The sequence below is a fragment of the Equus quagga genome, chromosome 1 (genome assembly GCF_021613505.1).
Source record: "Equus quagga isolate Etosha38 chromosome 1, UCLA_HA_Equagga_1.0, whole genome shotgun sequence".
Classification (NCBI taxonomy): Eukaryota; Metazoa; Chordata; class Mammalia; order Perissodactyla; family Equidae; genus Equus; species Equus quagga.
The window spans coordinates 162244640-162271042 of record NC_060267.1 but is presented as its reverse complement, the minus strand read 5'-3'; the positions used below and the strand labels follow the sequence as shown (position 1 = coordinate 162271042).

At 39.2% G+C, this 26403-nt stretch overlaps 2 protein-coding genes across 2 annotated transcripts in view; one reads left to right on the top strand and one right to left on the bottom strand.

Annotated features, from left to right (window-relative positions):
* The window catches only part of SATB1 (SATB homeobox 1), a 96039-nt gene extending 85674 nt beyond the window's left edge, over positions 1 to 10365 (bottom strand). The window contains exon 1 of the mRNA XM_046638736.1: positions 10198 to 10365. The gene's annotated coding sequence lies outside the window, so the exon portion shown is untranslated. The remainder of the gene's footprint in view (positions 1 to 10197) is intronic.
* Positions 9937 to 26403, top strand: part of LOC124226925 (translation initiation factor IF-2-like) — a 28718-nt gene continuing 12251 nt past the window's right edge. The window contains exons 1-2 of the mRNA XM_046640783.1: positions 9937 to 10356; positions 10543 to 11014. Coding sequence (XP_046496739.1) covers positions 9937 to 10356; positions 10543 to 11014 — 892 coding nt within the window. The remainder of the gene's footprint in view (positions 10357 to 10542; positions 11015 to 26403) is intronic.

Below are 26403 nucleotides of genomic sequence, written 5' to 3'. Positions count from 1 at the left end.
GCATGTCATATAAGAGACTATGACACAATTGAAAACTACTGTACCACAGTTTTCTTCAGAAATTCTTTAAAACCCCGAGTTACCATAACACCTATATTATTAAGCAACTGTCACAAAAGAGGATAAAATGACAAAGTGAGAAAAATACAGGAGAAAAAGTAGAGAACCTAGGGTTTGAGACTTGAGACTTGCTTCTTCCTCTCCCAGCTAGCTGAGTGACGCTTCCTAAGATAAGTAGGATGAGGTTCTGTATCTATAAAGCGATGGAAAAGAATGTGATCATCTTTAAGATCACATAAAAAATTCTCTGCCCTTAAGTTTAATTTAAAAAATCAAGTTCACTTTAAAGAGAATGTAAAGATATAAGGAAATTTCTCACACACTACATTAGATGTTTATCCATATATAAGAGACAGGTGTCAAACAAACAAATAAAAAAAAAAAACCACTGAGGCAAAAAGAAACTTTAACTCACCAGATTCCATCTGTTACATTTGAATTCATGCATAATTGATTATCCATGACTGGTAAGTTCTTTTCTCACTAGCCGACCACAGTTTTCTAAACATTATGTATTAAATCACTACTAAAGTAGACTACATTTCAGAAACAGCAAGGGCAGAATAAGAATATTTTAAATGAAAAATTACATGCCGGTTAATAATAATACAGCTGACCTATGTTTAAGGGAGAGAAATTTTAATCATGTGCATATTAAATATTAATAACCTATTCTGTTATTGTTATAATAAGGTTAAGTAGGCTTCATCCATGCTTAAGGAAAGAGGGAGAAGTAGGAATGCATAATGGTGCAAAAAGATACAGAGATGGGAGACAGACATAAGGAAAATGTGTCAACAATAAACAAGAGGAAATGAGAAAGAAGGAAAAGATGAAGGTGGAAACTAATCTCTATGTGTCATTATGACTGCCAGAGTACTGGCAAAGCAGCAGCATCCTTTTATTTCAATTTTAATCATTTCTGAATTTTAATACCCAGCTCCTTTTGTAATTCTCCTGGCATTCCCCATATGCCTCCATCCCAGCCAAAACACCAGTGTAAATTAAATGGCAGGCAACCACACCACTGTTGTAGCCTCCCCAAAGGATCTACCAGGTGACCAAACGCAAAAAAAGGTATGTCTCCCTTACATCCCTGAGGACCTCTAGCCAATTAACTGGCCGAACGTTCTCTACTTTCTTTAATTTTGAAAAGAAGGACAGTAGTTAGGTAATCTACAGATAGAGAATCATTAAAAAAAATAAAGCAAGCCAGTAGTAATACAATAATCAGTGACCATCAGGGCCTGGAAAAATGAGTTTGCTCTCACTGGCACTAAGGAGCATCACATGATTATTTAATTACAGCTCTAATTTTTGTCTCGTGGATGGCAACATATCAACAATTAATAGGGCAAATAGAGGAGACTGTTTTTAAAGAGACAGAATATGCATGACAATGTAATAGGTCACACAGCAGTGTACTGCTTAAGAATACTTTCCTTTGTGTAACTAAATAGGACTGCCTTGCAAATAGCCCCATACACATTTTTAAAAGAAAATAAATTTAAAAAGGAAGTGGCTTTTTGAGATAACTTTCATAGAATGCCCAGAAATTTTCAGAATGTTTTGGATACAGCTAACACAACCCTATTGCAAATCTAGCGTTAATTTTAAGGAATGGAGTGAAATCTTCATTAATATAAATACCCTACATCTTAAAACATTTTTAAACAATGTATATAGCTACAATGAAAAATATCTTTTTATGCAATAATCATGGCTAACGTTTATTCAATGGGATCTTGAAAAAACTCACTATTGTAGGAAAGAACAGGTAGAGGTCAACCAGCTTTAGGCCACCAGTCCATTGTATTTTGGTCCCAAAATCTCAGAAGGACTGTCACATGGTGGCCTGACTGCACGGACTTCCCCTGAGGCCCCCAGTACACTTAGTTACCACAACCAAACACCAAGGGACCATGAACCTCAACAGGGATATTTCACCTAATCCTGGAGGTCAGACAATGAGGATAAAACAGACCCTGGTGCCACTGTCAAAAAATGACAGAGCACACAGTTAAAGAAGAAAAACATTCAATTATCTAGAAAACTGGGGCGCATGTAGACTAAGTGTTCAGATAACCCCAGTAAAAACAGAAAATCAGAAAGAAAAGTCTCTTTTTCCATTAAGTCATTATCAGCACAAGCTAAATTCACTGTTATTTTTAATTTAGCAAATCTTTAATGAATGCTCACTACGCGAGCCACCGAATACTAACTGTGAAGTTTCTCGTATTTTATATAGTCATAGACATGTACCTTGCACCAAATTTCTTTTTTGTGGTTTAATACTTTGTAGAAATAAATAACAGCAGCACCTAAAAATTCATGAAGTGGGAATAGTAGCGCATTTTAAAGTGCTATCTTACCAGTTTACAAAGTCTACATATCCAAATTAACCAAGGGAATTCAAATGGTTAACCAATTTGATGGAATTGTGTAATAAGGCTAAGTCCAGCTTTACACTCCTCTGGTTTCTGTCCCCCATTGTTCCGCCATGCCAGGAGCCAAAGCAAAGACCCAGATGTGAGATTCGGAAAAGGAAGCAGTCTCAGAACTACCACTATGATCAACTACTCAAATGTATCTTAAATATAAGGTTATGGAGAATTGTAAGAAAACACAACTTGGCTAACCTAAAATGATTCCACAAAAAGAGGTGCTAAATCAACTCAATAAGCTCTTAATGGCTTATGTTGGCCAAGGTCATCAGAAAACTGTGGGTGTCTCAAAATACAACGTGGGAAAAGCTGAAACTGCTGAGGGGCCATCATTTCTAATGCCACTGATAAAAGCTATCAAGCCGATACTAATCACAAAGAAAGGGGGAAAAAAAGAACAGGGAGATAATTTTATTTCCCAGTGAAAAGTTTTAAAATTAAGTTGTTTTAGTAGAAAACATTGTGATGATTCCAGACCAAAAATCTGACTCCATACATTCTAAAAGAATATTGTTAAAAGAGTCTAGCAAGCAGCAGCTTGTATGTAAGAGTATACATCATTCTTTTTTAACATGACTGTTAATATACAGTTAACATGTCTCAGAAAAGGCTGTAATTAACTGTCTACTGCTCTAATAACACTAATAGGCGTACAGTATTATTAAAATACAATGACTCCATACAAAGTAAGGCTGTCATTTTTTAACTTTTAAGATAATGTTCTAAATTGTTTTTGAGTCCTCTTAAACCACCCAAAAGACAGCCCACCTCTAAGAAATTTTTCTTTAGAAAAGCGTAGTTATTAAAATATTGTTTTCCTCCCACAGTCTGGAGAGATCTATCTAACATGAAACAGGACATCTAGGTATCATTTCAGTTGGTGAAAATACAATGGGAACACTTGAATTGTTTTATCAGTTCTGTATATTCTTTTAAAATTTACAACTGCAAGCATTTTAATTTAGTACTTCATTCACTGATAAAAATCAGTCAAAGGGGAAAGAAAGGTTTGCTATGTCAAGAATCACATAGCCCTGTTGTGAATCCGCAATGATTTCCATTGTCTGGTTCACTGGAACAGGAAAACTCAATTGCATTCAACATCAAACAGCTAATTATGGATACGCTATATTCAAGACTATCTCCATTTCAAGATATCTGCATACACTAGGTTCTATTTTATTTATAATAATTATTACAATAAAATATTTATAACATAAAACCTCTTTTACCTTAAAGTCCTTCACATTATAAACAGTAAAAGGCCAAATTGTCATTTACACGCTCTTAACGGCATATCAGAAACCATTGAGCAATCAACTCTACTATATGCCTGGCTTCCTGGAAAACTGAATCTAAAGAATTGCCCCTCACACAGATTACTGACTAGCTTTTCTTTAAACACCTCAAGGAAAGAAGGTTTAATAATTTCTCCTGGGAGCTTCTGACCATATTTCACCACCCCAAGAAGAATGGCCACTGAAGAATTTTTGTTGGTATCTGATCCCAAATCGTCTCTAGCGGAGAAAAAGCAACATCCCAACCCAGAGACCTCCTCCGGACACTCCATGCCTGTCTCTCCCTGTGGCTACAGCTCTGATTCTCCAAAAGGAACTGATAGGAACTTTTCTGGCACTTACCCTCCAAATATCAGAGGCTGCTCTCTGAAGCTAGCCCTACAGGAGAGCTCTCAAAGAGTAGTCTTTGATGAGGTGACAGTGACGAAGTTCTCTCTGGCACTGCTAGCAAGGCAGAAGCATCCCCAAAGGAGCTGGTTACCAGTTGCCTGTGAAGCAGCTGGACCATTACTGCAGTTCTGAGGGTGCGTCACAAATCAGGTCACAGCTCTGGGTAGAGTCCACCCACTTCACCCGGTGTAACGCCCTCCACTTCCTGCACACCTGGGGGGAAGGGGTACAGAGGAGGGGGGCCAGTGCAGGTCCACAGACATTCTAGTAAAGGCACAACCAGGTGCAGCCTGACATCTGCTTCTTCTGCAAGCATTTCAGCTTCATTCGGGGGACCTGTACCCCGAGGTACTCAAAAATTCGTGCAACAATCAGCGGGCTCTAAAATGAGTGATGAGCGTAATAAAATACTGCACAGTTAAATGTTTTATCCAGCAAGATCTTTCCTCCACTGGAAACCGAATCAACTCTTAATTTTTGATTACAAGACACTTCACTACCAAATGTCAAATAACTGGACTGAATAAATTTCAGCGGAATCTAGGGATGTAAATGCTGGGTACCAGTTAACTAATTTTCATCTCTCACAACTAAGCTAGATCACCACATAAACTGAATTACATCCTTGAAAGTCCATTGAAAGAGGCGATTAGAATTTCTATTACGAACCTTCACACAGCAACAACTGTGGAAGTGATACAGAATAACTTGAAAGAATAAAAATAGGCCAATATGCTGGAGAAATGCTACACTACCACATCTCACCCTGAATATATATACACACAATCTGTATCTATTTACTCTGAAATGAAATATCTGATCTTAAAAAAGACTTTAAAAAAATAAACAGCAAAAGGTACTTTTGGCATAAGTTCAAAAGTACTAAATAATGTGTGTTAATGTGTTGATCACACTCTATGAAGACATCAAGTTGAATTAGACTTACCATTGAGAATAGCACTTAGGAACGATATATAAATTACCATAGTAGACACTTTTTCTTTGGTATAGTGAAGAAGAACCTTGTGTAACAGATTTGATTTATATGCTGTATTAAGACCACATTTTGCTCTGATGTCAATGGAATATGTGATTAGACATTGAGAACTGTGTGTAGATGATGAGTGCAAGAGCTATTTATGGAATGTAAGTAAAATAAGCATTTTCTCAAATTAATCATAAGTTTTGGAATTCAACTTTAACAGTATTTTGGCCAGGGGTTTCAAAAGAGAAGGGGCTTATAATTTTAAAAAATGCATTTAGTATTATAAGAAAGTTGCAATCTCCCTTATCTTAAGGTTGGCAGATTAACAAGAAGACAAATAAAAGAGGCAAGAATATTTTCAGAGGAAAGCTAACAGTATCACTCACTTGCTCGCTCGCTCACCCACTCACAGAGCCCCACTTTGTACTCATATTTGCAGATTTCCATTAAAAACTGAAGCATTCCATCTAAGACTTGGAAGGGAAGACACTTTATCAAAGTTATTATCTAAGTAATCAAATAGTTTAAGTAATCTATTTGGAACTTTGTCGAAAGTTAATTTAGCAAACACACACTTGAATGTGTTTCAACATATATGTCCTGAGGTTGTTCTAAGCTGACTATTTTAAGTGGCATGTGGATTCTTTTAGAGTTTTGATGTTATAGTTGAGGTATGTAAAGTCAAAGTGCCTAACATTTCTTTCAACTGGTTCTCACATGACAGAAAGGAGAAGATGAAATTACTCTTCTTTAAAGTTTTGCCACTGGGAAATGATCAGAAAAACTCCTCTCGACCCCTACCCCGAACCAGGAAGAGTCTGAAGCCCTGGATTATAGTACAGGTAGATATTAAAATGGAGACAGAGCCGTTATTTAGTGGTGACAGGAATATAAATACGTGCACTAACCTATAAACTGGTATTTACTTCAGGAAGGTAAGTAATATTTTTCCTCTGATTGCTGAGCTGTCAGTTTAATGCAGCGTAAATAAACAGTAGGTGCCTGCTAGCTCGAAGTAGGAAGTGTTCATTCCACACGAGGAACAGATTACTGAAGCCTGATGCTCATCATGCTGAAACATAACTTTCATTTTACCAGAAAGTACACCCTACCGTGGATGATTTTTCGTGCCTGATCTATTAATTAACTTAACTCTGTTCTGTCAAAATGTAAACCAATTTGTTAAAATCATCCCAGAGTTTTGGAGTTTCAAAACCAAATCAATTTGAAAAGCAAGAGTAATGACTGTTCTGTAATCTGATCATAAATGCTAAAAATGAATACTTAATATAATAAGCATAAACTCTACAAAACCAAAAAAAAGAACATATTTAAATATTGAATTTAATAATCTGAGTTAGTGAATTTACTCAAAATTCTCCTCCTTTGCTAATTAAAAGCAACTGGCACCTTTAATATTTTGCAACCTTGTGCTACTTAGGTCTGTTGAATATGTATGCTCATTCTGCTCTCTGAAATACCTAAAGGTAAACCATTCATAAAAATCAAATCACACTCCTTAACTCTAACAGAAATATTACTGGACTCTCCTGAGAGAAGTGGCAAGTTTGAAGATCAAATGATGATACGCTTCCTAACAGCATTCAGGTAAAATGTGGTTTTCTTCCCATTTTCTATATACCACGAAGCCATGACAGTATAGAGCAACTAATTTTCTCCTTACACACAAGTAATAAGCAAAATATTTCATAGCATCATTTAAAATGGGAACTCATCTTATCTACAAAGTATAAAAGGTAATTTGGGGAGTTCTCTATTTAAAATATGAACAAATTCTGATAAGTCATCACTGGATTATAATGGAAAGAGAAGAGTTTAAAAAATAATATTTTTGCATTCGGCTACAACATGTCTAGACACAGTCTGAAGACTGATTCAGTCATATCCATTTATTTTATATACTTCATCAATCCCAAGTACTAACATAAGAGTCATCCAAGACGACACGTCTTGGAAGAAATGATGTGTTTGTGTAAAGGGCAAATCTATGTATGGCCCTTTTGGAAATTTACAGAGCAGATGAAAAACCACTAGAGTGCTTTATAGACTCCCTGCTGTATATCCATGTTGTGTTTAGCTTAATAGTGTTTGTAACCAAAAGATTTTTACAATAATGAGGAACAGGTGCCTGTCACCTGACCTTTTAGGCCTAATTTACAATCCACAACCTGTCACATGAAAAAAATTGAAAATCTCCTCCAGATATTTCAGTCTTTGCTAACTTAATGTAATCTTTCTTAACCATCACTCAGCACATCTTATCTTATTCAATCACAGGTTCCTATAGCTGGCAACAGACTTCTTTGCAGAAATAAGCCAATATTCATTTTGTTGTTATTCTTGCTTAAGATGCTGAGAGACAAAAGAACTACTTTTGTAGATTATCAACCAAAGAATATATTAATTTATTACAACAACTGAACAAAAGGCATTCCTTTTGAATACTTTTATATACAAAGAACTATTATTTATTACATATTTCAGCTTGTGGGAAAATGAGGAATGCATTGATTCTGGAAATAACTATTCAGACTTTGGAAGTTCTTTAGGTCTTCTTTCTCTATCTCTTTTTTTCCCCTTCTCCTTGACCCCCCACTCCCACCCCCCACACATTTTAAGGCACTAGTACTGTAGAAGGGAAATCCCTATTTCTTCTTTTGTCATCCATCATTTGTATTCTTTATTCAGAAAGGAATACAAAATTGAGCAGTGATTTTTATTTCTCTTGTATAATCTTGTTACATGCAGCCATACTCAAATTTAACAATGCTTTGTATTTTGTAGCTACTGTTTACATATTACATATTACATATGACTGAACAACGCTACACTTAAAATATTGTTTCCATTAGAAAAAATATGAAGTAATAAGTGTCAAATGGAGATGAAGAATAAACATGCTCGGTATATTTATAAAATGCATAGTCATTTAAAATGTGCACAAATAGGATACATATTTTGCTACTGTTCCATTTTACATAGGATGCACGTTGTCTAAAGTGTGTTTAATAATGTGCCTAACCAAGTTAATTAAAGTATTTATGTCTGGTGATCGTGTTAAACACTTGGAGAGGTAGTGAAAGATACAGCCAGTTACTTCTGCTAACTAAAGTTGAAATTATGCACTTATTATAACCTTTTCTAACAATGTGAGAAAAACAGAGTAAATATATTAAATTTGTTTCACAACAGATGCTTAGGTTGTTAATATTTAAGATGCCTATTCATGCTATTCCTGTCTGCACATTTGTCAAAAATGTAAGCTTGAATGCTAATGTTTGCCAGCAGACTGGAGCAGCCAGTATATGAATGTACTACTGTTCTACTAAAATAATATGCATAGAAATAAAGGACCGCTGCTACATCTCAGCACTGGTACCACACAGCAGATTAAAGGTTTTTACAGCAAACACCTCAACCTTGGCTTTCTCCCGTCTTCAAGTACGGGGGGTTTTCGCAGCTACGTTTGACTACAGAATAAATCTTACATTCCTGACATCTCAGAAAAATCCACTTTACGTAAGGTGTAAATGTCTATTAATAAAGTTTCAACGGGATGAGTTACTTCAGCAGCACGAACACTGTAGATTTTCGGGACTACTGAGGACAAACCTCACACTGTGCGGTCGCATTTTACTCATTCTTACCCCTCCTTGTCCTCTTGGGAAAGTCAGGTCCCCTGGCCTCCAGAGATGCAAGCATGGAACCCCAGCCAGTCAAGGCAGAAAGGTTCTCTCCTGAGAGTAAGACGTCTTTCTGCTTTCCCTGTCTCTTTTACAACCATGTGGAGTCCAAGTCTTACAACATTTGCCTGGAAATCCGGAATGCCGCTCAGAAAGTTCGCCGAGGAAGGGCGCAGGGGTCAAAATTGCCAGCTAGGAGACTTAGAGAGGGGATCCTGTGGTTGACACTCGTAAATAAAATTTGCAACGCCCTGGTGGAGGTCCGGGCCAAAACCTCCAGCTAGAGCCCTAAGCCCCTCTCCGCCTCCTGGGGTCATCCCAGGAGTCCTGCTCAGTGCACTTCCCCGGAACGCACGTGTCACTCCCCGGACCTGCCTGCTTCGACCCTCTCCTCGTGGTTGCCCAAACCCACGCTCTGCCGCCCCGGGAGCCTCGGCAGTGGAGCGCTCGGAGAAGGCCGCCACGCTCGGGTCGGGACCGCAGGAGGGAGACACGGTGCGGACCCCGAGGCCGCACCTGTGATGTCTCGGTCCCCGCAAAGAGGGCAGCACCTCTTCCTGCCTCCAGCCAAACTCCTAACCTACATTCACGCCAGGAGCCCCTTCTGGACCTCACTACCGCGGGCGAGGGCTCGAAACGCAGAGCGCCGCGGCTTTCAAACTCCCGACTCCAACTTGAGCGCCCCGGCGCCCGAGTGGCTCCCGGGATGGAGAAGTTGCCGCAAACTTCCCAGGCCCCTCTCCGCCGCCGCTCCCAAGCCGCCGCGCCAGCGGGGGGCGGAGGAAGGCGGACGTGGACCGAGGAAGGATGCTGAGCTTACTCGCGATCCGGCGGGGGAACGTTTCCACTCCCCCAGCCTACTCAGCCGGGCACCTTTCTGCCAGCCCGGCTCCGGGGCGCATAGAGAGGCTCTCCCTTTCCCCATTTGATCCTTCGGCCTTTTCGACTCCCCTTTTCTCTTCCAAAAGGAGTCACACCGATGACCTGAAGGAGTTTGTTCAGCCAGGATCTGTCGGGCAGGTGTTTTAGTGTGTCCACACCCTGAGAGAGAACGAATGGCGTCTTCAAGTCCCCCATCTCGGGTGCTCTTCCTCACTCTTCCCGGCCCGCCCCTCCGGGATCCGGCTGCGCGAGAAAGGGGCTCGGAAGACCCCTGCCGCCGGGCGCCCACCAGAGGGGAGCCGCGCCGCCCCAACAAGGGGCGCCGTGGGTGGGTGCTACAGAGAAGTTTGGATCAATTCCGAAAAACAGAGAGACACAGAGATAAAAGAGCAAGAACGGGGGGGAAAAAAGAGAGGCAAAAGAACAGAACTCACTCAGGCATGGGCGTTGGGGGCGGCAGTGGCTGTCGAGCGCGGGCCGGAGACCAGGCACGGCTCCCCGGGCGGGCGCGCCGGCGTCGGACTTCCGAGGCGGCGGCTTCTGCTCTTGTGCCGCCGCCGCCGCCGGAGCTGCGGCTGCCGCGGAAGTTAATTGCAACTTGACTTCAAGTTGTCTTCTTTCCCCATCCGAAGTGGGCGTTTAAAGGGGAGAGCGAGGCGAGGAGCGAGCGAGCGAGCGAGCGCGCGGGGCCGAGGGAAGGAAGAGAAGGGGGGAGGGAGGAGATGTTACCGGGGGGAGGGGGAGGGGGAGGGGGCGGCGGCGGGGGCGGGAGGGGGAAGGGGCCGGCGGGAGCTGCTCTCGGCTCGGCGGCCGCCGCGCCCGCAGTCTGGAGGCGCACCGGAGCGGCCGGGGCGCCCCCCGCGGGAGCCCGCAGCCACCGGGGCGCGCATCCAGCCGCGGCTCCTCGGCCGGGCACGCTGCGCCCGGGGGCTCGGCGGACCCCGCGCCGCCGCCGCTTCGGAGCTTGTGCGGCGCGGGCTGGCCGGCGGGGCGGCGAGGGCCCAACCGGCCTCCCCAGCGCCCGCCCCGGCTTCTCCCCCTGGCGGTGGAGCCTCGGCGGCCGCCGGCACCAGCAGGCGCGCTGGAGCCCGAGCCGAGCCGAGCCCGAGCCGCCGCCGCCGCCGCGCGCCGCTCCCAGGCTCCCTCCCAGCGCGCCGGCCGGGGCGTGGGGGGCGGCGGGCCGAGGGGCGATGGCGGGTGGGGGGCGCGCCCTGGGGCTGGCGCCGAAGACCGGACCCTCCTCTGCCAGGGGTAAGTGTGGGCGCTGGGAGTGCGCCCGGGGGTGCGCGGCGCGGTGCTCGCCGCTCGCCAACCCTGCCCCCTCACCTCGCCGGGGCCCCCACCGCGCGCACCCCTCCTCTTGCTGCCTGCGGCTTCCTCTTGTTGTTGGTTGTTTGGCTGAGCTTTTCTTTTGGGGGGGGCGGTGAAGGGGTGATTGTAGTCTATGTGCCAGCGGAGGAGGAAGTCAGGTGAGAAGCCCCGACGCAGCCCCCCCCCCCCAGCCTGCGTGGGGTGCATCGCTCCCCACTAGGGGCATGTGGGCCAGTTTTTTTCTCTTGTCATGTTCAGTCGAGATGATCTTTCCTAGAGGGCCTTCTTCCCTTACTGCCTGCTCTGTCCGTCTCCCTTCACCCCACCCTCACCCCTCTCAGCACCCCATCCGGGAGCGCTGCCTCCCAGCGTAGTGGAATGAGGAAGACGGGGCCCTCTGGCAGACCCTCACGTCGCCCCCCTGCCCATGTGTTTAATATTTATCTTCCCATCAGCAGCTGTACTTTTTTTCAGTCCACTGGAAAAAAGACGCCTAAGCTGAGGTCCAATTTCTCCAAAAAGCTGGAAGCAGAGGGCGAGAGATGAGGATTTAATGATAAGGGACTCGCAGAGGAGAAGGGGCCCGGGAACCTTCCCGAAAGGGAACTGAAACTCAAAAAACCTCTGCAAGATCAGAGTGATTGGAGGTTCAGCGCCCCAGGCTCAGGAGAAGCTGGACCAAGATCAACTTTGCCCCTGTCCTCCTGCCATTCTTCCCCCAGCTCTAAGGACGGTAACAGGTCTTTTGTTAGGTATTGTGTCCTCTTTGGGAAATTTGCATTGAGTATGACAACAGAAAATGAATACTGTTTACTCGAAGTTTAGGGGATTGCAGAAAGAAAAAAACATAGTCTTTACTTTTTTTCTTCGTGTGTGTGTGTGTGTGTGTGTAGAGTTGTTAGGTTCATGGCATGAACTGCAAAACGTCAGTTTGCAACAATAAGGACCATAGAGCCGCCTGGGTATATTTTTAGAAGCTTCACTTTCTTGAGTTCCTTTCACACAAGGCTTGCTCTCTCATTAAGTCCCCATAAAGAATTGTATTTAGAGAGAAGGAAACTATAGAAGCAGGAGGGAGATTGCTAAGATCTCCATCCCGCCAGCACAGAGCACTGTTTGCAGTGAAGTTCCTGGAAAGTGACTGTGGGCTGAGAATTCAGTTTTTCCTAAAAGCTCTGTTAGGTCCTCTTCTATCAGATGTCTATGAATAAAGCACAGCACGCTGGGAAAATCCTGATATCCGTGCAGTCTTATTTTATCTTTTACACAGTGGCTGATTCTACTTTCCTGGTAACAAACACATCAACAGTGCTGTATTTTTGTGTGGTTTTTCTAAATAAAGGAGAGGAGCGCAGTGTATTCACACTGCTTTCTGACATGCCAGTTCTTTTCTATCAATGGGTATTGAATTTGCTGGAATTTATCCGTCTTTTTCAGTTGTTTGTCATTTATGTAGAGACAACAATCCCAAAGACATAACAATATGAAAAGTTTATGAATTAGTGTCTTTAGAGTCCCAGCCCTCATTTTTAAGATGCAAGTGCCCACCTCATCTCCTGGTTTTGTAAAGCAAAGCAAAAATTTGTAAATGATTGCAATGGGCACACGAAATAAAACACAAGTGTTTCTTCCTAGAATACTTTCTGCCTCCACACGATCGAGGAGACACCAAATCCTGCTGCCTTAATTTACCAAAATGCTGAATTGCCTAACCGGTACTCATCTCTCCATCTGGGAGTGACATCAGGTTTGGAAAGGAAAGAATAAATTCTCAGTCTTTAATTACTACTGCTTATTAGCAATTTCTTGTAGCAGGCAACTGATTCTCAATTCTGGAAGCCTGAAATGAAGCTTAACAAAATTGAAATACAGAAAAAGGATTGGTTTTTTTCTCCCTTACATACTGCTACCTACTCATGCCACTCCCCCATGTTACCAACTAAGCCCCCAGAATTTAAGGTGTGATGTGTTCCCTTGCATTAAACCAACGGAACCTTTTACCCCAACCTTTTGAATTTGCTTTACTTCCCCCCAAATATCTTGTACAGAGAACTCATAGGCTCTATTATAATACAGAATTATGTAATGATGGGTGCAGGACATTAAGTAACATATCTTGATAAACTCTTATGTAAACCTTGCCCCCTGGCACATAGTAGGAATACATTAAATACTTACTGAATTAAGATGTTAATGAAATATTGTAATTGGCCACAGATTCAATAGTACAGGGCTAAGGTTTCTTTCAGAAGAAAAAGACATTTTGCTGCAAAGTTATTAGGGTAATATGTTTGTGCTCCTAGATTTTTTTAACAAGTCCAAATCTAACTTAAATGGAGGACAAGTAAACCTGAAACATATCACATGGGCACTAATAATAGCTAACGTTAAAAGCTGATTATTTTCCTAGGAGAATAGACAATAAAATATTGCCTACTTAATAGCATGAGAAAGATATAGAGGAGGGGTTAAACAGCATTGGCCTTCAAGGAATTTATTTTCTGGAAAAATGACATCAAAATGTGAAAAGACAACTCAATGGATCAGTAAGTGGTTTGAGTCAAAGGAATACTTGAGGAAATAGATTTTTTTTTTCTTTTTTAGACCAGATGAAATAGACATCCTGAAGCTGAAGGTTGGAAGAGTATGTTTAAGATAATTTGTCCAGTCAAACCTTTAGGGGCCATCAACGCAAACATCTTCGGTGAAGAGGAACTCACCACTTACCTCCCTAAAGGCAGGGATTTTACCTACAAAATACTTACACAGAGTAGAGTTCAGTGTATATTGTGTGAGTGAATGAGTACTCTCCTAAGTAGTTCATTCCATCTTTGTACGCTTTATTGCATTTTTTCTTAAACTGCACAGAATTGGTCTTTCTGAAACTTTCAACCACTACTCTTAGTTCTGCCATTTGCAGCAAAACAGGAGAAATCTGTTGTATTAGTCAGAATAGACTGTGTTATGCCAGAGTACCAAACAATTCTGATTTTTAGTGACCTATCATGGCAAAAGTTGTTTTCTCGGTCATGCTATGAGTGCATTGTAGGTCAGCTGGTCTGTCCCATGTCTCCTCATTCACGATCCCAGGCTGACAGAATAGTTACCATCTTGAATGTTTTGTGTTGCTATGGCAAAAATAAGGATCACTCTGGGGATCTCATATTGGCATTTAAATGCTGTGGGCAGAAGTGATACACGTCATTTGGGCTCACAAATAATTGGCCAGTATTAGTTGCCTGGCTCCATGGAATCATCACAATGAGGCCAGAGAGTGCAGCCTACCTTGTGCCCAAAAGTAGAGAGCTATGGTGCATAACTCTAAGAGCTACATGCTCCTAGTGACCCTTGTCTACATGATAGCCTCCAGCTAAATGATCTCTTCCTGCCACTTTGTGCCCCAAATATTCCATTCTTTAGGGTAAACACTGCAGGAGAGGCCACCGGCTTATAGGGAGATACGTTGTGACTTCTTTCACCATCTACTCTCTCTCTCTCAGTGCAGCACCACAGTCCCCCCCTTCCCTTGCAAAGTGTGGCACCCTATCAATTTTAAGTCACTCTTTATTATAGACATTTTATTTTCTCAAGACTTGATTTCCTGGACAGGGTACAATGAACAAGAACTTTTAAGAAGCGTTATCTCTGAAGATGTCATGATCATTATCAAAATTTGAAATTTGGTTTGAGTAGTTCCTTCCCTTATTTTAAACATCAAAATCCTGTAACACAAATAAAAAATTCTCTTGGCAGTATTCATTCATCCATCTTTTTGCTCATTCAATAAATATTCATTGTGTACCTACTCGATGCTAGGCACTCTGTTGAGGACTGGGGATATGGAGACGGTTAACAGTTCTCCTCTTCAAGAAACACATTTTATGATGGTGCAGACAGAAGTCATTGCAATGCTAATAGAGGCACAAAGTGCTATGGAAACACTTGGGAAGAAGGGAATAATTCTGGCAGGATTTAAGAGAGTTCCATAGAGGAATTGAACTAAGTTTTGATGAAAGTGAGAATCTTCCAGGCAGAAAAGGAAGATAGAAGGAGGATATTTCAAGCAGAGAGACCAGCATGGTAAAGGCACTAAGAAACATGAAGCTTGTTGTTTAGGGAACTATGGGGAATTCAGTGTGTCTGGGACATGGGGTCTTTGCAAAGGATGAAACCAAAGAGCTCCAAATTGTGAAGGACCTTGCCGACTTGCTCCAGAACTTAGACATTATCCCATCCATCAGGCATTGCAAACTCTTATGTCTGCCTTGAATATAAGTGAGAAAAGCAGACCAAATTGAGACCATGCGCAGTGGTGGGGTGACAATCTGGAGAATATATTTTCTGTCTAAATGGGATAGTCGATGCCAATGATGCCAAATGTCAGATCTTCCCATTTTTAAAGAGAAGCTGCAAATTCAGTTTATATGAAAAATAAAAATATTAGATATTGAGAACTTCTCCGTATTTTAAAGTACGTCTGTGTGGGAGGTAAAAAATGTCTAGAGGTCAAAATCAGGTTAAGGACCACCAGTCAATGTCTCCTACATGAGACATTAGGAGTCTCATGTATGAGATAGGGTGTCAGTAAAGGTTGTAAGGATGGGCGTAACACCAACAAATCTCTTTAGAAGGATCACTCTGGTGGCAAAATGGACAGGAAAAGTCTGGAGTCTGGGAGGCTATAGATAGTCTGTAACCATTTGAGGGATGATGCCAAGCCCTTTCTAAAACTGCCCATTTTATAGGACACAACTTTCCATTATGTAGAAGGCACCTGATAAATATTTGCAAAGCTAATGAAAAACAGAAAAGAAAGCTAAAGTTTTAGGAGAGCACATTTTTCAAGTGCTCCTTATGCCATATGCCTCTTTCGCTAGACTATTTATTTTTCAAGAGTACAATCATCTTTTTTGGGGGGGGGGGGAACTATTCATATATGTTTAATTAACATCTGGATATTTTATGTCAGCATAGCTAGAAAATTTAGTAATAGAATCTGTTTTAAAAATGGACTTTAGAAGGCCCGGCCCAGTGGCATAGCAGTTAAGTTTACAAGCTCTGCTTCAGTGGCCTGGGGTTCTCGGGTTCCGATCCTGCCATGGACCTATGCACCGCTTATCAAGCCATGCTGTGGCAAGCATGGCATCCTGGTGGGCTCTGGGGGCATCCCAGTGAGAGGAGGATCCTCTCCGGAGACTGAGACATTGGTGGGGGCCGCTGCCCTGAGCTGGCCCAGGCGCGCCGACATGGCACCGGTGGGGGCCATCAAGGTGCGTCCCCCAGGCTGCTAGCCCAGGGGTCCGCCACCTAGAGTACAATGATCTTCTGTTGATCACATATAATATTTCTGTATCTGTCTATGATAAATATTATTGGTTTTTAAAAATGCATAAATCATTCAATGCAGGACACAAAGATCAGCACAGCCTCAGAATATCTATTGTCTAGGACTAAGCTTACTGATCCTACCTCATTATAAAGGAATGCTGGCTAACCAAATGGGTCTTGTACCAGGGCCTAAAACCCTGTACTCTCACTCTGGAAAACTATGCTAGACCCTTTTGTATAGTTTTTGTATGTTTCTAGTGAAGACCAAACTCTTTATTACTACTCATCAGAGTATATTATAGGTCAGTCTATCCCATAGCTGTGTGCCTGTGTCTTGATGATTTTTAATTTTTCAATTTTTTAACAAATTGAGTCCGCTAAAGATTTATTCTTCCCAGCTCCTCTCTTGCTTTGAAACCATACTTTCCTGCCACTCCACAGTCTGCAATCTGCAAGAACACCTGACACTCTCCCATAAACTCCAATAAAATGTTAGAAACACTAGGTATCCTTTCATAAAGTGTGCCGACTGGTTTCTCGTTGGTTATGTTCCCACGGACACATCCATATTCTTAATGCCACTCAATTCACTAGACAATCAAGTCTTTAAATTCTTAACAACTTGGCTCTGCAAATTCTAATTTTTTTATTCAACTTTCTTGAGGTATAATTTATACACAATAAAATTCAGCTATTTTATGTGTTCCGTGAGTTTTGAATACAAAGGAGCAGCATGAGCAAATTATAATATTTTAAGTGAACTTCACAGTAAATTAATACATATAGACAAAGCAGCCTTATGTGTCCAACTGCCTGAATTCTACTCTTGGTTCAGCTACTTACTACCTGTATGACCTTGAGCAAGTCTCTTAGTTTTCTGCCTCAACTTCCTCATCCATATGATGGGGATAATTATTGTACCCACTTCCTGGAGTTAATAAATGCACAGTTAGTACTCAATAAAGACTAACAGTTGTTTCTTTTGTTAATGTTATTGTTGTCATTATTATCCTATTAGAAAACAAATCCTGGAATCTAAACAAGAATAGAAAATGACTGGAATGTCAGTGGGGTAGAAGCAGGTACCTCTGGGTGACTTGCTAGTGTACCAGGAGCACACAAAGCCAGAGAAGAAGCACGGCCTCTATTTCTGGAACATTTATTTTTTCCTTAAAGATTTTGGAAGAATTTATTTTCTATTAAAACAGTCACCCATACAGTGAAATCAAATGCCACATTTTGCATGAATTTTTAACAAAAAACAACAGTCTTCAAAGACCTTTTGGCTACCTGACACTTTGAGGGGAAGGGTGGGTACTGCATTCACTTCCTTCTGCTGCTTTCTCACCTCTTTGCTTTGATGAAAATGTTTGCAAATTCCAGACTGTACACTAGTAACATTTACCTTAACATTATTAAAGCACCTCCTATTTTTATGTGCTATCAATGTTGCCCAAATGTAGAATCTTTGCCATTAGTAAATGTTCACATTTTAGACCAAGAATGTTTTGGAATATGGAAGAAAATTATTAAAGCATGACCTTGGGGAAATCAAGTCATCAGGAAGAAGAGAGTGAAACTGAATTCTAGTTCTGATTCTGTCACTAACCAGCTAGTTTGTTTATATCCACCAGGGCAGGGATCTTTGTTCTTTTCACTCATGATTCCCACATTTCTAGAATAAATATGATCTTGGGAAAGACACCTAGTCTTTATTAGTCTCAGTTTCCTCAGCCATAAAATAAGAGGGTTGGATCAGTAGATCTCAAACTTTAGTGTGTATAGGAATTAAATGGAATGCCTATTAAAAATGCAGATTCCTTCTCTATGTCCATAAATTCAGATTTGGTAGACACAAGCTGAGATCTAGCAATCCACATGGATTTGGGAAATTTGGGTTGAAAGGGACAGAAATTCAACTCAAAAATGAGCCATTTGTCTTTGGTTTTATTTCAGTTCTTCTCCTCCTCCCCCAACACTCACACGCAAAAACTGGAAAATACAGTGTAATGATTGCTTTATGCATAGTTAGATCTAGCTGCTTAAATAATGTCACCAACTATCTCTTGGTTCTCCTTTCTTCTGTGTTAACTTCTGTTTTAACTTCACTCTCTGTCTGGTTTTCTCTTTACTATAGTAAGCTAGTCCCTCTGGGCCTCTATTCTCCTGACATAGAAACCCCAACACAAAGAGTGTTCCTCTTTCTCAAAGTTTCTAGCAGAAGAACTACACCTGACTGTGACTGGATCACATTGTTTCATGTACCCATGCCTGCACTCATCACCCTGCTCAGGGGCTATGGTTCTCTAACCCACATTTGGGTTAAATGCACCAAGTGAATTTGGGAGTGCAGCTACCCTACCCAAATCATGTAGGCTGGGGGTGGGGAAGATGTGGTTCTCCAAGATAAATTGGGGGTAATTTTTCCAGAAATAGGGAAAATGGATGTTTATTAGCCAAAACTATAGATTTTTATCCACTACTGTACATTTTTATAGAAATATTTCGATGAGAATGAGCCAATTGGTATATTACAAAATGATAACCAGTGTGCCAAGGTACAGAGGCCTTCAGCCTTCAAGGTGACCCATGAGGGCCTCGAAAGGGCCTAGGATGGTCAGTGTCCCTGAGCCAGTTGTGTTATCCATTTACCCCAGTGTTTTTGGCAAATATTAAGCATTTTCTATGTGTGCCATGAAGATGATTTATGTGCAGATTATCTATGATTTGTACATTGGGGATCAATGGATTTTGAGAATCATTCACACTTGGAGGTCACCTCAAACATACTTTAGGATCCTTATGAGATAACTTGGAAGGTGGTTTATGCAAATGAAAGGACAACAAAAACTCCGATTGTAATAAAAAGAAATGGTACTAACAAACAAACACAACCATCAGTTGAAACCTGCTTTGACTTGGTTATCAGTTTGGTTTTAATTTAATATTCTTGAGCAAATGTAGTCTGTTCTCTCTAATGGATACAGTCCCAGCCTGTATCTCAGCATCCCTGGCTCCTTTTAATGTTTGGAGCACATTATACAGGCAATGGAAAGGGGTAAGCTGGCAACAGCATGGAACAGAAAACTGAGTTGATTATTAGTCATCAGATTTGTTTTAGGTGCATTACATGTGAGTTCATGAAAGAAGTGAATTCTGATGAAAGAATTATTATCTCCTTCCTTTATTAAGTGAAGAAGCTACTATCATTCTCTTAAACTCATTAATAAAATTAATAAAATATATCTACCTCTTCAATCTAGTATTGTCATTACTTTAGTTTCAGATGGCCTCTGCATACCCCTTCCTAACTTTCACCTTCGCCAAAGCAACCCAATGTGATAAAGAAAGCATTTTCAGTAAGTCGTGCTAGACTAACTAGATATGCATATAGAAAACAAACAAACTACACTGATCCCTACCTCACACCATATGCACAAATTCATTTGATATATGGACATAGATCTAAAGGTAGAAGCTAAAATCCTAAAGCTTTTAGAGGAAAACATAATATAACTTGGAGATAGACAGAGCTTTCTTAAATAAGCCAGAAAAGCAATAACCATAAAAGAAAAAATAAATAAATGACATGTTAAAATTAAAAACTTATCCTCATCTAAAGGAAAACAGGGACTGAGTAAAGCCTGGGAATCCCTGATTAAACAATCATTACCACCAGGGAGATTTCCTCTCTCCTCCATTAGTTCAAGTTATTTTGACTTGTAAGTGATAGTCGCTGACTCTGTGAGCTTAAGCAAAAAGGGAAAAGCACACTGGGGATTTTCATGGAATCTAAAGTCAGTGCAGTGGGGCCTCAGGAACAGAAGTATTGGGAACCAGTAAATCCTCTCTTTCCATATCTCTTCTTGGTCTTTCTTGTTCCAGGCGGTCCAGCTCCCTCTTCCCTCAGTTACATAGCAGATCATGGTTGCCAGTTGTACTTGAGCCAAGGATGTTACAGTCAAGCCACCCAGAGGAAGGCCCATCTTTCTGTCTGTCGCAGTTCTCAGAGAAGAGTCTGATTGTCCCATTTGGGTCTAGTGACCACTATTAGTCCAATAAACTCTGACCAGAGACAGAACAACATTTAAAGAAACAAAGCAGCTTCTTTCATCCATGGGAATGTAAAAAAGTAATTATATTCCAATTAATATTCCCTCTATATTTCCTCTTCATTAGACAAAAGATGGAGTTGACAAAAATTTTGTACGTTTTTCTTCTTCCTTTTTTTTTTTTTTAAAGATTGGCACCTGAGCTAACAAATGTTGCCAATGTTTTTTTTTTTTTTTTTTTCCCCCAAAGCCCCCCAGTACATAGGTACATAGTTATATATTCTAGTTGTGAGTGCCTCTGGTTGTGCTATGTGGGACACCATCTCAGCATGGCCTGATGAGTGGTGTCATGTCCGCACCCAGGATCTGAACCAGCAAAACTCTGGGCCATCGTAGTAGAGCGTGCAAACTTAACCACTCGGCCATGAGGCCAGTCCCTATACATAGTTTTTAATAACTATAAGTTTTGGTGTATTGATATACTATTTCTTTGATTATCTAATATCAACATCTCTGCCTCTTTACAAGTTGATTTATATGTATTAAGAGCTGTAAACAAAATTAGTCCATTTTAAAAATGGGCATATTTATTTGTAAATTATCAGCCAAGATCTATCCCAATGCAGACTGCTTTGTTCTAGTCTGAATATACAATAAAATTAATTTAAATAACTTTAATCAGCTTCAAAAACAGCAAATTCCAAGACAATTAGGTTAACTTTAAGAACTCATATTTATTGAGTTAACAGATGGTAAATTAAAAAACAATGAAGTTAATTTTTAAAATCATTCACTGAGTTAAAAAAATAGACATTTAACAAAACTGTTTTTAAGTTGTTTTTTCATCCCAATATGCATATTTTAAGATTCCAATTTAGAGGACTTCTGGGAAGACACCAAATGACTCGCAGTATATGAATGCTCTTCCACCAAATAACTTATTAAACAGCCTTAGAACCATCTGAAAAAGAATTTTATGCATCAACAATAAAAATATAAGAAATGAGCTTATTCCAGATACTGGAAGGAATGAAAGATCTGCTTCATCAATTCCAATTTGTTCTCTAACACGCTCTCGTGGCCTTCTGTATTGCTGGCCCTGACATACCTTGGGAATTTTCTATGCTAGCAGAGTAAAAGTTACTCCTGGCCAGATTGCATTTCTACATTTTAGTAGTCAAATGTAAAAGATTTCCCTTTGATGGCTTCTTGGGACTTGTGCACCAGTGACTTGAAATATATGAGCATCACAAAAATGTTTTCTTTGTTTTCTCCTTTGCTGTCATTGTAAGTGCTAAAAGCTGACTCTGCAAGCTTACAGGAAAAGAGGAATTTCGTGGAAGCACAGTGAGGGTGTGAGGGTTTTTCCTCTTGGGCTCCTACTTCATTGGGTCTCCTTGGAGTTTTTGGAGATGAAACAATGACATATTCCAATACATGAAGTGTACTAGAAACTCTCGTTGTTTCCCCATGAGAGTTCAATCATTTCTCCTACTTCCCATGGTTTTATTGATGGCATTGAAGAGAACACCATGGATACATTAAGATACATTATTTGCATTGTACTGGCTATTATTAGGGGTTTTTTGGTAAGGAAGACTGTTTCTGAGCTAACATCTGTGCCCATCTTCCTCTATTTTGTATGTAGGATGCCACCACAGTATGGCTTGATGAGCAGTGTGTAGGTCCACACCCAGGATTCGAATCCACAAACCCCAGGCCACCGAAGCAGAGCGTGTGAAATTAACCACTATGACAGCAGGCTGGCCCCTGGCTATTATTGGTTTTAACGTCGTGGCATATTTAGAACAAAAGTTCTACCTGTAGAGATGAAGTTATTTCACAAACATATTTGGAATAGATCTGTTTGCATGGCTGGTTGCTCAGTCGGTGTTACAGTCTTTTCTTTACCCTGGATAACAGCAAACTGTCTTATATTTTATTTTATGATTCTCAAAACTCCTTGTCTAAGATCTGGTCTCACTCTACATTGTAAACCTTACATTTCTTGGTCAGTAATGTTGAGAATTATATTTACTGGTTTTGAGAGACCAATTTATTAGTTGTAATTTGAATTAAAAACAGAGATGTAAAGCACATTTATTAGTGAAATTACTGGAGTAAAAATTATCTTATTATTGTGCATTTGAAACTATTTAGCGCCTAGCCCCTTTTCTCCTTGAAATAACTGTTTTTATAATAACCTTTTGATAATATGAGACTTCTTAGAAATGTATTTATTACAATATAGTAGTACAGACTATATTGGTTTTTTTATTTTTTTTATTTTTTTTTGTTTTGTTTTTTTTGTTTGTTTGTTTTGTTTTTTTGGAGGAAGATTAGCCCTCAGCTAACTACTGCCAGTCCTCCTCTTTTTGCTGAGGAAGCCTGGCTCTGAGCTAACATCCGTGCCCATCTTCCTCTAGTTTATACGTGGGACGCCTACCACAGCATGGCTGCCAAGCAGTGCCATGTCCGCACCCGGGATCCGAACTGGCAAACCCCGGGCCGCCGAGAAGCGGAACGTGCGAACTTAACTGCTGCGCCACCGGGCCGGCCCCGAGACTATATTGTTTTTAATTAAGCAAGAACAGGTATAAATAAGAATAGATTGTGACTAAATGAAAAATTCAGTAGGTGAAATTTCTATTTTGCAGAAATAGAAATCAGAGATACAGAAGAAAAACTTCATAAGTAGTCTAAACATCCAAAGGAGATGAATAAAAGTTAAAAAGATAAGAGGAAATTGGATAAATTATGGAGTTCTAACTCAGAATATAACTTCCTTGAGAGCAATAAAAATCTTATTGTAACCTTACCCCTAACAGAGGACTTAACACATAGTATATACTATTAGTATTAAATAAATGTTTCTTGAACTTATGAATAAAATAATCAGTGTTCCCCTGAAAATAAAGCAGATGGACCAGAAGTAAAAATCAAAGTTATAAAAGAAAAACTTTGTGAAGAAAAAGTTGCACTGACAGATTTCTTTTGAACAAAATTAGGAAATAGAGATAAGTGCCTAGTCAGAGGCTGGTCAATTTTTAAATTTCTAGGGCAAACAAAATTCCTGCAATTGTCTAAGAAAAATATATATAGAAATACTTTTGTAGATCACCCTCATTTTTTTAATATAGAACAAGAACTTTTTTAAGACCACAGGTAAATTTCTACATATTTTAAGAGAAACCAATTTGATTTTGCAAGTTTTATGCCTACCTGATTATTGGCTTATGTGTAAAAGCAACAGTGGAACATTTTAAAATCTGAAAAGTGTCAGAAAATATAAATATTTTCTGAAAAATATTGCAGAGAGATATCTTCCAGATCATTGAGAGGTGAGACAATATAAAAACTCAAGAATAGGACATTTTGGGAAAAATGATTAGTGCTAAGCATTGAAGGTAAAGACAAAGAAATAAATGAATAATGTATAGTGAAAATTGAAGTGAGTGAAGAATTGATGCTGATGGCTAGATATTTTTTTTTACTAAAGGACCAATGTTTTCAATAAAACAATCTTTAAGAAGAAATTTTCATATTTTTAAGTGAAGAGTTTGTAACTCATGATCACAATGTGGAATGAGGAAATGGAGAAAACAAAAGCATTAGAAGTTGTTGCTTTATTTTTAAATCATTAGATAAGAATGCATTTAAGGATAGTTATGCATAATTAAATGTAGGCACTAGTTGAACTGGAAACAAACGATCTATGTTATAAGTAACTGTAGAAGATAAAAGTAAACAAAACATAGTCCATGCAAAAGGCAGAATGGAAAGGAAACAATAACAAACTATTGAAAAGGACAAAGTATAAAATAAGTCCAATCAAGCTTAAAAATTATGACAAGTATAAATGGCTTAAATTTTCCTATTCAAATGGAAAGATCTTCACATTAAGTTACAATGAAAGTCTTATGATTTGGTGTACTTACAAGAGTCATACTTAAAGAAAAATGACATAGAAATATTTTTTTAAATGGCAAAGATCTTCCAGCCTAACATGCTTACATCTAAATCAAATATAGCAATATAAATATAAAAGAGGAATTTTTGTCAAAAAAAAACAGTAAATAAGACAACAGGACTATTTTATAATCATGAATAGTATAGTATTAGTGAGAGAATAATGGTACTGAAAGATTATGCATTAAATAAGCAAAAGGTAATTTTTACATTCCGTTCTTTTAATACAATAGGACTCAACACAGCAAAATATTGAAAATAATATGTATCCAAGCAGTGCAAAAGTTTACAAAATTAGAAACTATACTAGGGAAATACATCATATCAGTAGGTTAAATAAAAAAAGAAGTCAATTGTTATTTTAATAGATTGTTTTTAAAAGCATTGGATAAAATTTAATACCTGTTTCTGTTAAAATGATAAAGAAGGAAAAATAAAATATTTCCCTAACATGATAGTATTTTCAACTAACAGTCAACATTAAAATTAATGTAAAAATACTAGAAATGTATGTGTTTAAAAACAGGTGGGGATGGAAGTTGGTATGATGGTTTGGTCATAATAATCTTATTAAATGTTATTTTAAAAGCCCTGATCAGTGTAATAAAACACTAAAGAAAGAACAGGTATAAAGAGTGAAAAAGATACAACATTATCCTCGTGTATTGGAAAAATATTTTTTATAGCTCAAAGCCCAAGGGACTCAAGAAAAATATGAATAGACAATAAATGAGTAAAAATTAAAAGACATATGAATATTAAATAAATCAGTAGTATTTTTAAATATTAGCAACCATTTAAATATAAACTTTTAAAAGAGGTTCATTTTATAAGAGCAACAAAATGTATAAAGCTGTATGATTTATTTTAAACAGAAATATGTGAAATAAAACTTTTGGGGAGCTAAAAAATGTTAAATAATCAAAAGACCTTATTTTTATTGTTTGATTGTTTTTGATATAGCTAAAGTTCTCCTAAAGAACTTTTTGGGAGCTATAAAAATATTAAAAGACTAGTTTCTGCTTTAAAAGATAACATTTTTTAACTGTTAACTTTTTCCAAAAGGTAGATTTAATGGAAATCTAATAGTTTTTCTTTTGTTTTTCACATTTTGAGATAATAGTGAGAGGAACTTGATTTTGAAATAAATCCGGAAAAGAAAGTAGGCAAGAATAGCAAGTAAAAATCAGTTTTGAGAAAGAAGAGTAATGAGAAGAGACCAGTCTTATCAAATATTGAAATAGATTATAAAGTTATAATAATTAAAACCATGTGATACTGGCACCAAAATAGATAGATTAATGAGGCTAAATATGTGGTCAAAATAAATTATATTTTGAGAATATAATGAAGTATTTCAAAGAATAAAATATTTGATAATGGCAGGACACAAATCAATGGAGAGGGAAAACACTTTACAATACGTGGACTGATTAACAGTTTGGAAAAAATCAATTTGCACATTCATCATACACATGCAATAAATTAGCAAAACTCAAACCATAGGAAGTCTAAAGGGACTTGTTTTTATAAGCTTAGAATACTGTAACTAATTGCAAAGTGAAAGATAAAATAGATTTGATTATATTAAAACAGCAATAAAACAAGCCACCAGTAGCCTAGGTACAATTATTTGAATGTAATAACAGAAAGGGTTAATATGATTATTACACAGAAGATCATACAAACTCATAATAACACTGCAACTGAGAACTAATACATGAGATAAGAATAGAATCACATTTCACAAAAGATGAAATATAACACATTTGCAAACATACAAAAACATCCAGTCTTACTAATAATCAAATGAATATACACTAAAACAAGAATAAGTTATACTTAGGTTTAATCCATTATTTTTAAATTAGTGTCAAGGACTTCTACTCTCAGCTGTTGCAGATTATTTTCATTTAGATCAACTCATCCGCTGAAAGCAAGTAGAAAAGCTGAATAAAATCTAGCAAATATTTGTTTAAA